The 14,887-nt window shown below is 46.7% G+C and overlaps 1 protein-coding gene across 2 annotated transcripts in view; it reads right to left on the bottom strand.

The window, feature by feature from the left end:
* Nucleotides 1–2,107: 2,107 nt before the first annotated feature.
* UNC5C (unc-5 netrin receptor C) overlaps nucleotides 2,108–14,887 on the bottom strand; it is a 248,473-nt gene continuing 235,693 nt past the window's right edge. For both annotated transcript variants that reach the window (XM_040065350.2, XM_040065349.2), the window contains 4 exons: nucleotides 11,144–11,293; nucleotides 10,752–10,916; nucleotides 6,912–7,090; nucleotides 2,108–6,718 (listed from right to left, as the gene is read on the bottom strand). In XM_040065350.2, the coding sequence (XP_039921284.1) occupies nucleotides 6,553–6,718; nucleotides 6,912–7,090; nucleotides 10,752–10,916; nucleotides 11,144–11,293 (660 nt within the window). In that variant the 3' untranslated portion in view covers nucleotides 2,108–6,552. The remainder of the gene's footprint in view (nucleotides 6,719–6,911; nucleotides 7,091–10,751; nucleotides 10,917–11,143; nucleotides 11,294–14,887) is intronic.

The following is a 14,887-nucleotide window of genomic DNA, read 5'->3' as shown; positions in this document are numbered from 1 at the left end:
AACATTTCTTTTGAGGAGAACTCTTCTTTTTTTTTTTTTTTTTTTTTTTTTTTTTTTTTTTTTTTTTTTTTTTTTTTTCCCCCCCCTTAATAAAATAAAAGACTCCACTTCCGAGCTTCCAGGAACTAAACAATTGAACACAAGGCAGTGGTATTTTTTTTTTTTTTTTTCCAGTTGCTTATAAATATAATTTATTACCTGTTTAAAAATTCTTTCTTACACTTTGTACATGTCAGGCTGACAGAATAAATGCAGGCATTTACAAACAGAGGGAAGGAGAAAAAGGGAGGGGGGTAAGAGGCACACTCAGAACTAGTAAACCACACCTCCACTGTACAGCAATACAAATAATGCAATGGCTAGCACTTCTCCTGTAGTAAGTCAGTCTTTAGAAAAGGAATTGCATAGAAGATACAACAATAGGGAAACCAAAACCAAAAGAGTTTTCCAGATCTGAATAGCAAAGAAAACAAATCCCACAAACCCCGGCAGAGCTGTGACATGGGAAGAGAAGGGGAAATGTGATGCACCTGGGTCACACAGATGTTTGTTTTCCTACAGGCCCTCCTTTGCTTTGCTTTGGAAAGGTACTGAAGATACCTTTTTTCTTTTTTTTTTCCTCTTCAACAGTAACAGAACACATGTTAGCAAAAAGAGTCTAGCACACAGATGTGTGAAAACAGTAATGCCACAACTTCTCTGTCTCAGCCGTGTCACACACCCTGGGTTATTGGCTCTCAGCTCGGCTGTTTTTGCAAGGTACCTTGAAAAATCTGCAGGGAGAAGAGTGTTTTGCCTCTCCTTACTGATTTCGTTTACTTTCCGGACCAATTTTGCTTTTTCTTTGTATTGTGCTAGCTCTGAGATTTAGTGGCCAGCAGTAGCCAGAGCCAGCTGGCAGCGGCCAAAGAAGCTCTGGGGCCTGTGCAAGCTTTTCTCATCTCGGGGCTCTTGTGCCATCCCTGCTGTGGTAGGACCCTCCCGATTACATCCCCCTTCCTCACAGGCATCCCAAAGCCATGACATGGGATACTTTGGGAGCAGAGGGCAGGCCCAGGGTGCAGCACACATAGCAATTAATCTCTTTGTCAGCAGCTGAGGAGACTGGACCACCAATAAATACATTTAACCAGCACCACAGAAAACGTGAAATACCTGTTTGGGAAAGAGGTTTGTGGGAACTCTGGATTATCGTTTCTTTTTTTTTTTTTTTTTTGCACAATTTATCAAAGGACTTTCAGATAAGGGATTTTCAGATTTCAGGGAGCAGGAATCAAGTTTAAATGACAAATAAGTAAATAAACTAAATGCTCCTATTCAGGCAAGGAGCCTAACCTACCAAACTTGAGGCTCCATTTCTGTGGCCCTAGTTTAAGTCCAATTCCAGTTACTTGCCAGTTTTTACTTGTTGGCTTTTGACATACTGCCTATTTGACCTTGCAGTGATGAAACAGCACTGAATTTCTACCTTTACCTTCCTGTGCAAAAGTTGGTGCAGTAAGAGGATGCCCGTACCTAACATGAGAGCTGAAAGCCTCCAGCAGGTGGCAGGTGGCTTTGTTTTCTCCTCTTTTTCTGTATGTACACACACACTTACTTTGCCTTTCTGTCCCACTTCAAAGGATGCCTGAGATACGGACTTCAGCATTTAAAAGTCTGCAGTGCAGCTTGTTTTATGGACTCAAGGCTTCACACACAAGCTAGGAATGGATTGCAGTGGTGACCCCAAAGCCAGTAGCTCATTGGAGTCCTCGCGGGAGAAGGGCTAAAGGTTTGGTTTCCATTCACAAACCACTCGTGTCTTTGCACCACCAGATACTGATCAAGCCAGCCTGCAAACAGTGAGTCTCACCTTCATGGCCAGGTGAGAGTCAGAGTAATACCTGAACAGACTTATGAACACTCAGTAAGATTGTTTACAAAGTGCCCTGGAAAAAAGATTAAAAAAAAAAAAACAAACAACCAAGCCAAGCTCAACAAAATTATTGTGTTTAAAATTAATTTTAGAGCTGTGGTAACTACTTGGTAGAGCATACAAGGGTCTAAGAGCCCACCCACCCCTCCCTTCCCCACGCCCCCTGCCCCCAAAAGAAGAAGAAAAGGAGAACTGAAAAGAAACTATTGTAGGTAGCAATACAAGACATTAGGACACTGCCCACAATGACAGGCTTACAGCATGTAAATACATTTATTCTATATGTAAGCAACCAAAATAGCAGGAAACCCAAGGAACCAACATGTTTTGCTCTGTGGGTACTGCAGACTCCAACACATCTCACGAGCGTCTGCATTTCTGCCAGCGAGACAGAAAAAAAAGTCTTGGTCTCCCAGTAAAGCAAATCTTGACTGGAGACACCTTCACTGCTGCAAAATTTTCAAGATCCACTGAAGCAGCGCTTAGGTCTTGCACTGTTTAGCGAGACACAGTGGATCAGCTGTGATCATAAATTTTGAAAAAAAAAAAAAAAACCAAAACAACCCAACCGAACCCCAAACTTACCCTATACACTGACAGTCACCTTTACAAGAACACAACACAAGAAGAACTGAAGAAAAAAAATAAGGTGAAAAGGACTGCCTCCGATAAATGTTTCTTACTCGGAAATTAAAGGTTTTCCTTGACGTCAGTAGATATTTTATATATATTTATATAATATATATACTATTTATAGCGCTAGCGATCAACATGTAGTGAAGAGATGGTGTGAAGAGCAGCAAAATTGCTCCGGTAATGAGGTGAAGAACTAGGAGGAAAAGTGTTTAAAAAAATAGTAATAACCGGAGGATAAGAAGCCTGCAGCCTTTTGTTTCTTTGTTTGTTTTCTCTTAAAGCAGATGTGCTTACCTGACATAAAATCTTACAACAACTTCTGAGAGTCAGCTCTGCCTGCCAGATGTCTTTGTCAGAGCCACGGCACAGGAAGCTTTTGCCCCGTTCCATGGTGGATCCAGGGCTCAGCCCCACGAGATGGCACTGTGTTCATGCAATCCAGGCAGAGCCACTGCTGCTGGCTTTTCTCCCACCAAAAATAATATCCTGAGCCGATCTGGCTGCCCTTGCTTCCTTGCCCGCATCTCCGGCAGGATGGGGATGCTGCTGTGAATACCACCAGCCAGAGCCCTCTCCCACCGTCCCTGCCACTGCCACTCCCCCCAGAAAAAAAGGAAAATCTGAGCAAAATTAATGCAGGGAAGCGTGAGGTGAGGTGGGAGCTGCTGTTACAGCAGCGGCAAAGAATGGGCTCAGAGCTTCTGGGATGAGCTGTGGCTCTGTGGAGGAGCCTTCCCCTGCTTCTCCCTGCCCTGTCAGGGCTGAGGCACCCAAGGGACTGTGCTGGGAGCCTGCAGAGGCTGGAGAAACTGTCCAGCCCGTGATTGGGATTGCAGGTGGTTTCTGAGCAGTCAGGGTGGAAGAGCAGCAGCTTCACCACCCAGTGACAGTCGTGCTGCTGCCCAAGTCACGCACAGTGATGAAGGGTTACGTCCTTGACCTCCAGCCACCCCTGCAGATGCTCATCTTAATCAGAGTGTGCATTTTTCCTCGCAATAAATCCTCTTTACTGTGATGCTGCGAAAGGAAAATGCCCCAGAACACTGTGGAAAAAGTTGTTCATCTGCAAGTTGCTTCTCTTGCAGAAGGCATCAGAACGCAGGTCAGAGGGCTGGCCAAAGGAGCATCAACTCACAGCAGTACAGATAAATATGAGAGACTTTGTGGCCCTGATCCTGGTGAGAAGGGTGCACATGCTGCCCACCCAGGAAAAGCTGAGAGGTGAGGAGCACCAGCGGGCCTGGGGATCAACCAACACAGACTGAGCTGAAAAAACCTAAGGGTCAAAGAACAGTTCAATTCCTGCACCTGCCTCGGAAGAGCAGTCAAGGACACCTGGGAAAGGTGAAGAAGCACAAACTAAACACAACTGGTTACACCTAAAGGTGGCATGGGAGGGAGAAAAGCTGAGACCTACCTTTCAGAGCGATTTTAGCCCTCTCAGGTAAGTAAAAGGTGTGGAGAAAGGGCAGAGCTGGAAGCCCCAGTCCAACCCTTCAGAACTTGAAAGCAAAATTTCCATTAGCATTGCAGTGGGCTGCACCAGATGCCCAAGGTGAAGAAAAAGAGGGTTGTTCATTGAGAAGATGCCCATGGCATCTCCACATTAAGAGAAGGTGGGGCTTACACAAGCAAAATGCACACAGATGTTGAAAGTTACGATGCATGTCCTCTGGTCTCCAGTTTTGACTGAAATGCTGGTTTGCAAACTGCCTGGTTACTTCTTACATGGAAGGGAACTTTTTGTGCTCGCTGCCTGGTGGTCAATCAAAACCTAACTCACTGGTCAGGGAGCTGGGAAATTATAAGCAAAAAGTGACAAGGCTATGGAAATGTCAAATAGAAAAAGAGGTCAGATTAAATTTTCTTTTCATTTTGACCAACGACATTTTCAGTTACCTTCAAAGGTGCAATCTGGAAAGCCTTGGGGAAAGCAAAACCAAACCACAAAAGAGAACAAGCTAAGAAGTCTTGGGAAGCATATGGAATGGTAATTCATAGGTGGGCAGGGGCATGCACGTGTGCACAACAGCAATAACCAGGGCCTGGCTGGAAACCAGGAGTGAATGGGTTAGGGCAGAAAGCCTTTCTGTGCCTGACATAAATGACAGCCCAGTCAGGCTGGGCTGCAACTACTGCAATCCTACATGCTGCCACGTACCAAAGTCAGAATTTTCGCTGAACAGAACAAAATACGCTTGCAGTGACGACCGTTTTTGGTTTGCTCCTTTTGGAAAGTTCCCATCTCATCTGTTTTGTAAGGGCTGTAAGAGCGACAAGTGTTCCCTGGCCAGCCATCGAGGACCGCACCGCGGTGGCAGCGGTGGCGGCAGGAGCAGCAAAAGCAGCAAACTGCAGCACAAGGGATTTCAACTTTACCACTCCACTGCCCTGCACTGGCCCACGGAGCACACGCTTCCCTGGCTGCAGCAATGCCTGGGAATATCTGTGGAGATCCACCGAGGGCATCTCACACAGAAGTGACCCAACAGGTTGCTGGGCTGTCAGCAGCCCTGTCGCAGTAAGCATTACTGGAGGTGGTGGGTTTCAGGGAGACCTGCAGCTCTGTGGAAAGCTAACAGCAGCTACTGGCTCTTAGAATGCCACAAAACAAAGCAAAAACTATGGAGGCCCACCTTGGATGCACAAATCAGGTGGTGGATGCCTCCACATGCTTGCACTTTCGGTCAGGAACCAGTGGTCCCTATGGACTGGGAGGCCATGTCTGGTTCACAGATGCCTCAGGACAGGACTGCTTTCTGGAGCAACCTGGAGGCACCAGGGTGGTGCAAACCATGCCAGGGTGAGACACTTGGTGAGCAAAGATCAGAGGAGTGTCACCGTTCATGCTGCCCTGGCACTGGGCACGGGGCACAGCAATGCTAACACAAGGTGAGCAGCCCCTGCGGGCTGGCAGAGGACCTTGGAGGAGGAGCACGATGAGAGAGGGAAGGACAGACAGCATAGAGAGGGACACGTCTTAAAAGACCTTCAGAGAGGGGACAACAGGTTCCATAAAACCAGAAATTATTCATTCTGCTGCTGACAATATTAGAAATAAAGTGATAATGGTAATAACAATAGTCATTATAATCCTTGCACTAGATACTGATCAGTAAATAACTATCATAGCAACTTCTCCTTTTTTTTCTATTTTTCTGGGTTTCTCCCCCTCCCCTCCAACCACTCTGAATTGCATATCTGGCCCCTCATATAGCAAAGGGGTGGAAAGGGTGTGATTTGAAAATGAACTCAGATCCTTCATTCCCCACTGTCTTAAGAGCTATTCTCCACACAGGCTCAGTGGGACTGTCTTGGGGAAGAAAGGGAACATTTTGTGTGTTCCTGCTTATCAGCCAGAGTACCTGCTTTCCAGATGCACACCCTGATGTTCTTGGTTTGTTTTTGTTGTTTTTTTTTTTACAAGTAGGTCTAGGAAACAGAACAATGACAGGAGGATCACTGCGAGACAACCAATGTGCAGAATTGTAGCCAAAATCTGAATTCACCAGAAACCAATAAGCTGAAATAGCCACAACCAACTGTCCACAGCCTTGTCTACAATGGCTTTAAACAAAAAATATAAAGAGCCATGGACAGTTTCCTTACCCCTGTCCAGAATTTGATGTAAACAACATCCATAGAAACTGGGATTGTTAAGAAAGTTTATCCATATATCTGGATAGCAATAAAAAGCGTTTCCTAGGAAACTGTAAAAACCTGTACCAAGCAGTGTACAGCCAAGCCGAGAGGAACATTAGGTTGATTTATATTTTCAAGGTACAACTTTGCATGATCTCTTTCTGATCCTGTGATAATGTACAAGGAGAGCACGTGTGAAGGTCAGGGCTGTTTTTTTTTTTCCATTTGTTTGCTTGCTTTCTTCTCCGAAACGTCTCTTGTGTAACTCATTGGTCTGGGTTTTCATTTCAATCCTCGTTTGCAACAACAGGGCATTACCACTCCCTGCATCTGTCCTTCCTGGTCATGCCAAGGCTGCGTTAGTAATTGCCTTCCGCTGCCAAAGAAACAACCGTTTCGTGTCTTCCCATTTCTTCAAGAACTGCTGCCAGCATGCTCAGGTTGCCATCAGGGAAATTCTGGGCTTCCCAGAGATCCAGGATCACCCCAGTGGGACTTGATTTTGTAGCAAAATAATTTAAATACCTGCAATGAGCCAAAAGGAAACTCGTTTTGTTTTGAGCTGCATGGAAACCATCTAAATTCATACGATTTCAGCCCATCCCTGCTGTTGGTGCTGTCAAGGTGCTTTCAGTGGGACTTTCACCAGGATGTTTTTGCACATACCCTCCTCTCTAGGAGCTCCCTTGCCTGCCCACATATGGGTAGCCCTGCTCACCTGTCCAGTTTCAGCTTGTGGGCCAGCATGCGCCAGTCGTGGCCTCTGGTCTGCGGAGCATCCAGGCTGCTGCACAGCTTCTGCCTTATCGGGTGCGGGATGCTGAAAGCGCTGGGCCCCACGATGGTGGTGATGGTGCCCGCTGAGTCCAGGGGAGGAAAATCGACACCACTAGGTTCCTGAGATTGGAAAGACAGAACAAAAACAAGCCCCAACAATCAGTTTTGTTGCTGAGTGAAGAGAGGATTGTAGAACTACATCCTCTGAGACTCGGGGCTTTTACTTGCAGCCCTCTGCTAATCTAGTAAATGCTAACATAAATGTGTCAGTCCACTGGAAAACAGAAATATTTATAATCAGGTTTGGGTAGACAAAAGTGGGGGTTTTTTCCTCCTCTTTTTTTTGAGGGTGAATATTACTCTATCTGGACAAAATGGCCAGCTTAATTAATCACTTACTGGAAATAATGAAGGATCAGTCACTTGGAAACATTTCAGAGCAAGTTGCTACTACTAGAGCAGAACTGGGATTTCCTGGCATGACTGACAAGACCTCCTTCCCAGCATCTTCCCAAGCCCCTAGTGTCCCATCGAGCCAGAACCAGGCTCACACTACTGACATCCCTCTGGGAGTACACAATCCCTCTGATGCTGTGCAGACCACAGAGAGACAGTCAATATCACCCCAGGCACAAGTTGAGCCCCCATCTTTATGCAGCTTTGACTCTGAAATAGATGGAGAGCATGTGCTCAGGGCAGGGGGTGGGGTAGGTGGGTGGCAGGCATTTCCCCCTCTCCCCAAGACACGTGCTGTGCTCCAAGGCAGCGTGGCAGCAAGTGTTTCAAGGGAAAAGTCATCTCCAAAGCCATCTTGTCCCCTGCAGGTGTAATGTTGACGCTCTGATGTCCTTCCTGGACTGGAGGGTTCCCCATGACTCCACTGTTAATACCACTGGGAATAACAGCAGTTGGCTCTTCTGGGCAAGGATTTTGCCTTCTCCTTGGCCTGGATGGATTTAGTGCCCACAGGCTTGGTATCTGGTGGGACAGTGATAGCTGGTCAATTTGGATGGTTGGCTTTGTTTAGGAACAGCGAGGTCCTGCAGGGACCGCAATGGAAAAAACAGTAAACATGGCTGGTTCTGCCCTAATGCTGCTCAGGCTATTTCACAATCTGGTGTTCTTTTCTAGTATAAATGAGAGAGCTGCTTCTCCTCCCCCTCTGCCAGATCACAACCCCAGGCAGCCAGAAACACTTGTGCTAAAGACTTATCATTAAATGTCAATTTGTTTTCTCCTCTGTGAACTCTCCTGTTGCTTTGTGACTGTTGGGAAGGAGCTGTGATACCTGAAACAGTCTTCTTAAAGCCAGGCAGCTCCTGGCTGAAGCTGAAGCTGCAATCTGCAACCACAAACTCCCCAAGCATTTTGCTGAAGATGCTCACAGTCCTGTGCAATCTCTGGTTTACCCCCCAAATAATGTATTCAGAGATGGAAAGGGGAGCACCAGTGTCTGTGAGAAATGCACAGAATTAAACCTTCTGGCTCCACTCTTTTACCTCCACCAATTAATTCTCTTCCACTGTATAAATACGAGATTTTTTGGGGGTTTTTGTTAAAGACATGGCATTTTAGGCAATCAGCAATTTAGGCAATCAGCGAAATCTCTTACCAAGGAAGGTTTATGCTACCCTGTAATGTCCTCAATTAACATGTCGAATGTGGCATCTCCACCTGGGTGCCAAGGCCCTGGATCACAGACTGCCTGTCCCAACCCCAATGCCCAACAACCTGGCAGCAGGCACTGCCCAGGAGCCAGGAAAGTGACGTGCCAGATGCTGGTGCAGCCTGCAGGCTCACCCGCACTGGGAGGTTGGAAGTGGCAGTGGCATTGCAGACAAATAACCTTTTCTTTATACTCTGAGCCAAAGGACAGAAGTGCTGCCCTGCCTCTCAAGGTGGCCTGCAGCCCCAGGGGCTTCAGCACTGCTGCAGAAGGGGCCCAGGTATCTGTAGCATTGCTCTGTGGCTCTTTTGTGCGAGTATCAACAGCACAAGATAAAAACAGGGCCGCAAAAATGAATCATGGGAGACCTTTATCACAATTTTCCTCCTGCTTTGCAAATGTGCGTGTTTTGGCACTCACTGCATTTGAATTTTGAAGTCCCAGTGGCAGACACTGTACAAAGCCAGTATAAGACAGTTTAATCTGCAGAAGTTTTACATCCTTTGCAGGGGACTAAAAAGAAAGCCCATCAAGGGAGGATACAGGAAACTATGTTACTAAATTTTTATCACGGGGTGACAGTAGCAGAGAGACAGAGTCTGCAATAAAGAAAGATGCCAGCACAGTCCTGCAATGCCTAACCACTAGCTGGATACCACCAGCCTAACCTCAGAAGAAAATGTGAGGAACCAGAGCTGTGGTTTCCTGATGCCTGATCTGATGTCTTTATCACGCTTCTAGAGGCATACATTGGTTTCCAAGTTGCGGTTTTTACCCTTTCAGCAAATCTCTGAGTTATAGGATTTTTCCCTAGTTGACGCTATATTCCAGCTCTTAGCAGCCCAAAGTCCTCCTGTTCCTTGCTGGACTTTGGGCATATCACAAAATGTCAACAATAAGGAGCAATTTTGCAGGAGGCAGCCTTGATCACTGTAGTATTATTCACTCCCTCTATTCATCCTTGATGGATAGGATCATAGCACAAGACAAGAATATTATCCTGTTCCCTCTGAATCTATTACCAGGCCCTATTACACACAACCAGCTGAAGATGATTATAGTGTATACTTGCATTTCATTAAAGTTACTTTCAGTTCTTTCTCTTCTCTGTGAGGTTAAATTAGTGATTACCTCAATGTGGCACTTATTACAATAATTGTTTGTGATGCTTGTTTTACCATCTGTCCTTAATGCTGTGTAGTCCCCAGATGAATCTGTAACTTTACACCCACTAACCAAGCAGATGTTATGGGTAATGGTGCTCACTGTCAGAGCCCTGCAGCACAAGTAACTTTTGTCTCTGCTCTTGCAGCCCTTCCCCAAGCCAGCCAGCAGTAATTGCTGCCTGAGAGTCTGTTCCTCATAGCTGCCACAGGTACCAGGGGTAAAACCCACCAGCACATTCACTGAAGTCAATGCCACTTCACACCTGAATTTGTTGCTCCATCTCAGCCCCAAGCTTGACTGCCCCATGGAGCAAAATTTCTCCAGGCGCTACACGGTATTGGCAAAGATGTCCCCAAACTTATGATAGTATTTCTTCTGGAAAATGTCAGCCATCAAAAGAAAAATTGCGAAAGACAAAAGTCAGGATCTGTAGTAGTAGCAAAATACGAGGAGAAAAGTTTACTGCAACCAGACCATCTGGTACTTCCTATTGCACTGCAGCTATTTTGTGGGATCAGAGGGGAGCGGCTCATGGAACACACAGCACCAACATTTTCCTGTTCTGTTTTCTGTCTCTCTGGGGAACTGTCAGGCATGATGGGTCTCATGGACTGCCAAGGAAGCAGGACCATAAGAGCTTCATGAGATGTTTTAGGGAGTGGTAAGCAAAGAGCTCGTCCACACAGACACAGAAAGGCAGCACTAGTAGAGAGACCAAAGCTGCTCTCCCTCCACCCTTGAAGGAGGGATGCTTCCTTCCAGATGAGAGAAACTAAGGAAAAATGCAACAGGAGACACAAAGCAATGACTTAGTCTATTCTTTATGTCAATACCAGCAGTCAGGAGCAAAATAGGAGGCACTAAAGAGATAGCAATGGGAAAGGTTTTACCTTCTCAGCAGTCCCATGTTCCTGCAGCTGGATGGAAAAGTACACAAAGGTAATTTACCTCTGAGACGGAGCAGTTGAGCTGGAAGATCTGTCCTTCTCCTTCGACCTGCCGCACACACAGTTTGCACACCAGCTCCTGGGTATTCAGACTGAACCTTTCCAGTGTGAAGGTGCAGTGCAGGTTCCTCTGACATCCACTCCAGATGTGGTAAAAGGGAATTTCCTGCAGGAGGAAAGCAAAAATGTAGAGTCAGAGAGGGATGTGGGACCGATGCTATGTGACCAGAGACTGCAGGCTCCATGCTAATGTGACTGCAAATGGTCCAGGGGAAAAAAAATGTCCATGGAACTACAGCCTGATTCCTGGTGTTTTGTAAGCATACCTGTGTGTGACAGTATTTCTTTAAGCTTCAGTGCTAGCATCCAATAGGAATGTTTTGTTATGCTCACCTGGTATTTAGCCAGCAGCTTGCTCTTCCAGAGGGAATGGGCAATGTCATGAATGGACAGACGGAGGTTGTGGGTGCTTCCTTTGAAATGCAAAGCTTTAGGCTCTTCCAAAAGCTGTCCGCCCATCTGCTGCTCAAGCTGGAGGACCTCCTGCAGTATTGGGATAAAAAGAAGAAAGCAGTCAGGTTTCACCAAGACAGCACACTGGTCTTCTGAGTCCTCGAGACTGTGTGCTGTAGATGCTGTAACTTGTGTAATACAGGTTAAAAAAATACACAGGCATTGCACAGAACTGTGTGTCCCTGACAATTGGAACTGCATTAGTTGATCTGATTATAACCCTCTCGCCTCCTTCATCCAGCAGGAGACCAGCAGGGATGCAGGCACCTCTCCTCTGGGAGACAGTGTCCTCTCACATGTCCTATAAGCAGAAGCTCAATTCTGTGCTATTAAATGGAATGCAAAGACTTTGCACGCAGTCACTGTTTAAGTACAGAAACAGATCAATCGCCGTTGCTCATCAAACTGGACGCCTAATGGTAGCTTTACTATCTTGTTTTTGGAAACTCCTATTTGTGTAGGTCCTGCTGACACGGGACCTGTGTGTACCACTGGTCTGTCAGCTCACGTCCTCCTGATGAAGTGCCCCGTGACACAGCAGTACAGGAGATAACAGATACCTACCCTGACACTGTCCAGCAGGATGGCATGGAAACAGCACAAGACACTGTGATGGAGCACTTTGTTCCTATGAATACACAGCTTCAGGGCGACTGAAATATTGGTCATGTGATTAAAAGCTAGCAAGCCAAAAGTCTGGTCATTTTATGAAGCTAAAAATAAGCTTGTAATTGATAAGGCCACGGTGGAATGTTGCCTACAAACAGCCTAATTATGGACCACATGGAAGAAGCAAGTATAAAGGCGCCTCCATGAGCCCCCATTAGAAACCAACACAACCAATCTCAGCCACATTTAATTAAGAGTCAACCAGCCAACCAGTCTCATGTGGCCAAAGATAATCACATGCAGTGGAGCTGCTCAAGGAATACAGGGGCACACAAAACTGGGATTCTGCCCCAGGCCGAATAAAGGAGCCCCTGTTTTAGCTAAGCTGCTCCTGACCACATTAAGGGAGGTAGTAAGCATGTAAGAAAAGCATCTGGCAGGTCCTGAAGCTAAAATGTTCTTTTGTTGGCCATTAGAGGAAAAGAAACAAAATCAGGAAACCTTTCAGATTAAGGTTATGCCAATGAATCAGTTCCAGCTTCTTTCCAGTGCCACCTAATTACTTCATCAAGATGTCTAAAGAGCAATCGATAGTAATTATCTGATTACTATAGATCTTCATTATGTTCCAATTACCTCCCTGGAAGATCCAGAAGATGACTTGTGGAACCATGTGAGCTAATTGCAGATGCCACCTCTCAGGCACATGGGGCAAGGGTGCAAAGAAACTGCTCCTGCCCATGCTGCACCAGCTCTGGGAGCTGCAGTACTGTGGAGGAAAACTGCAGCGTGATGCTGCACCATCCCACCCACCAGATCTGTGTGTCTAGTTTCCACATCTCACTTCTGGTAGCCACCCTGGGCCACTGTAGCCCTTCCACATGCTCTAACTGGAGGATGCCAAGCAGCCCGTGCTTCTCCCATGCCATTCAGCTAATTAATTCAGTATTTATTTGGAGCCATGACTCGCACAGCCTTTCAAACACGCGGCTGGTTCCTGCCATACTGCCTTTTTTTAGAGCAGTGCTTATCCCAGCAGCTGGCTGGCTGGCACCTCTCTGTCCTCCTGAGCCAAAACCTGAGCTGCATATTGCTTGCCCCATGCTGAGGTGGCTGTGGTCACCCTGCCCACTCTCTCACCACCCAGGAGTTATTTCCTAGAAGAGGGAGCTGTGTAAGGCATTACTCCATCAGCCGCGACACCAGAACAGCTGCAACCTGGGCCTCCACATTAAAGGGGCACAAGCAAACAACAGTGTTCAGTCCAAGCTGTGCCCTTCTTCAATAAAAAGAAAAATACGCATTAAATAACAGAGAGAAAATCACAGGCCTGTTGTGCTCATTTTTGGGTGGTTTTTTTTTGGAGACAGCCACTGTGCAGCACAAGACAGGTTGGGGAATGTCACCCTGTTACAGCCTGAAGTCCTTCACATGCCCCTAAGTGAGGGAGGCAGCTGTTTCCATGTATCTGGCTGCTCAGCCCCTGTCATGCTGACACACACAGGTCACATACATCAATCTCAAAGCCACACATCAATAAAGAGAGCAAAGCAGGTGGATTTCTTTATAGTTATCATATTATTACTCTTTCTTTCTTTTCTTTTTCTTTTAACCTTGGGCATCCCCTTCAAAGTGCGAAAATTAGCCTTAAAAGAAGAGGCCAGCACTCACGGTCACATCATCCTCTCCCAAAAAGCATTTTTGTGAGCATCCCACCCAGGTGGCTCAGGGCCCTGTGGGGCAGAGGATGCTGCATGTGTGATCAGCACCGAGCCCACACTGCTCCATGGCCACCAGGAACCTCACTAAGCTGTTCCCACAATAACCCAGCCCTTATTGATGGCAAATCATTACACTTCCCTACTGTACTGCGGGTGCCGGCAGCTCAGCTGCGAGCGCTTACTCTGCATGATGAGAGGAAAAAGTCTGCTGGATAAACACTGCACTGTGCTTTATACTGCAACTACTCGTCTTCCTTTGGTGGCTGTTAAAATGTATTCAGCATATGGCACACTCATTCCTAGTTGTAAATAAGAACAGAATGCATTTGGTCGTCTATTAAAAAACACACACAATCCCCTACAAAGGCTCTTCCAAAGCTCAGGCAATGCAATATGGGACTATTGCTCTTCCCTACCCTTGCTGTGCTTTGCCCAGAGCAGCCAGCCTCAAGACAGGGAGATGTTGCAGCTGGTGCTTAACCTGCTGCTTACAACTTTTCTTTCCTCTCCGAAATACTGCTAACCTCAGGATCTGCTGGCCCAGCCCTGTCTGCACGCCTTGTCCCCACACCCACTGGTAGTTGCCCTATGAATGCCTTCCCTTTGGCAATACAGCGGTGCCAAGGATGTCCTCCCAGCACGGCAGGGGCTGCTGCAGTACCAGCTGCTGTGAAAGCATGTGCCAAATACCCCAACCTTTTTTCCTCCCTTCTAAATAGTCACAGATCGAATCTGCACAACGCTGTCACACAGGGAGGTTTAGCACACACTGGTTTGTATGTACTAGTTTGTACATGCCTGCTTATACACACTGGTCCCTAGCCAGCCCTTCCATCTACACCTATTTTACTCATCTACAGCTGGTCTACTAGGCTTCTTTTTCCTCAATCTTCTCCTTCCCCAGACCTTACACTTCCAAAGAAGTGCAGCTCATGCATTCATAAGAGTCTGTGGCCAGCAAGTACATGTCCTTGTCCTCCTGCAAACCACCAGCTAGCTGGGTCTTGAACCCCACAGGTGTCCCCCCAGTCTTGGGGTAGACAAGCAAAGGAGAAAGAAAATTAAAATGCATTAACTTGATGTAAACAAGCAGTAGGTAGTGAGTGGGATGGTGGCCTCCTGACTTTGCTCACCTTTCCCCAGTAAACTGCAGTCTTGCTTTGGCATCTAACTGCAGCAGGAGGCCAAGGACTGACCTGTTGCCCCCCCAGACTTTGGCTGCAGCTCCTCAGGTGAAGTTGCAGGTTCCCACGTGCGCCTCTCCTGATCCCTTCTGCTGTTGCACTGAATTGGA

Source organism: Hirundo rustica, chromosome 5 (genome assembly GCF_015227805.2).
Source record: "Hirundo rustica isolate bHirRus1 chromosome 5, bHirRus1.pri.v3, whole genome shotgun sequence".
Taxonomy (NCBI): domain Eukaryota; kingdom Metazoa; phylum Chordata; class Aves; order Passeriformes; family Hirundinidae; genus Hirundo; species Hirundo rustica.
Note: the sequence above shows the minus strand (reverse complement) of the source record. Positions and strands in the feature narration are given on the sequence as shown.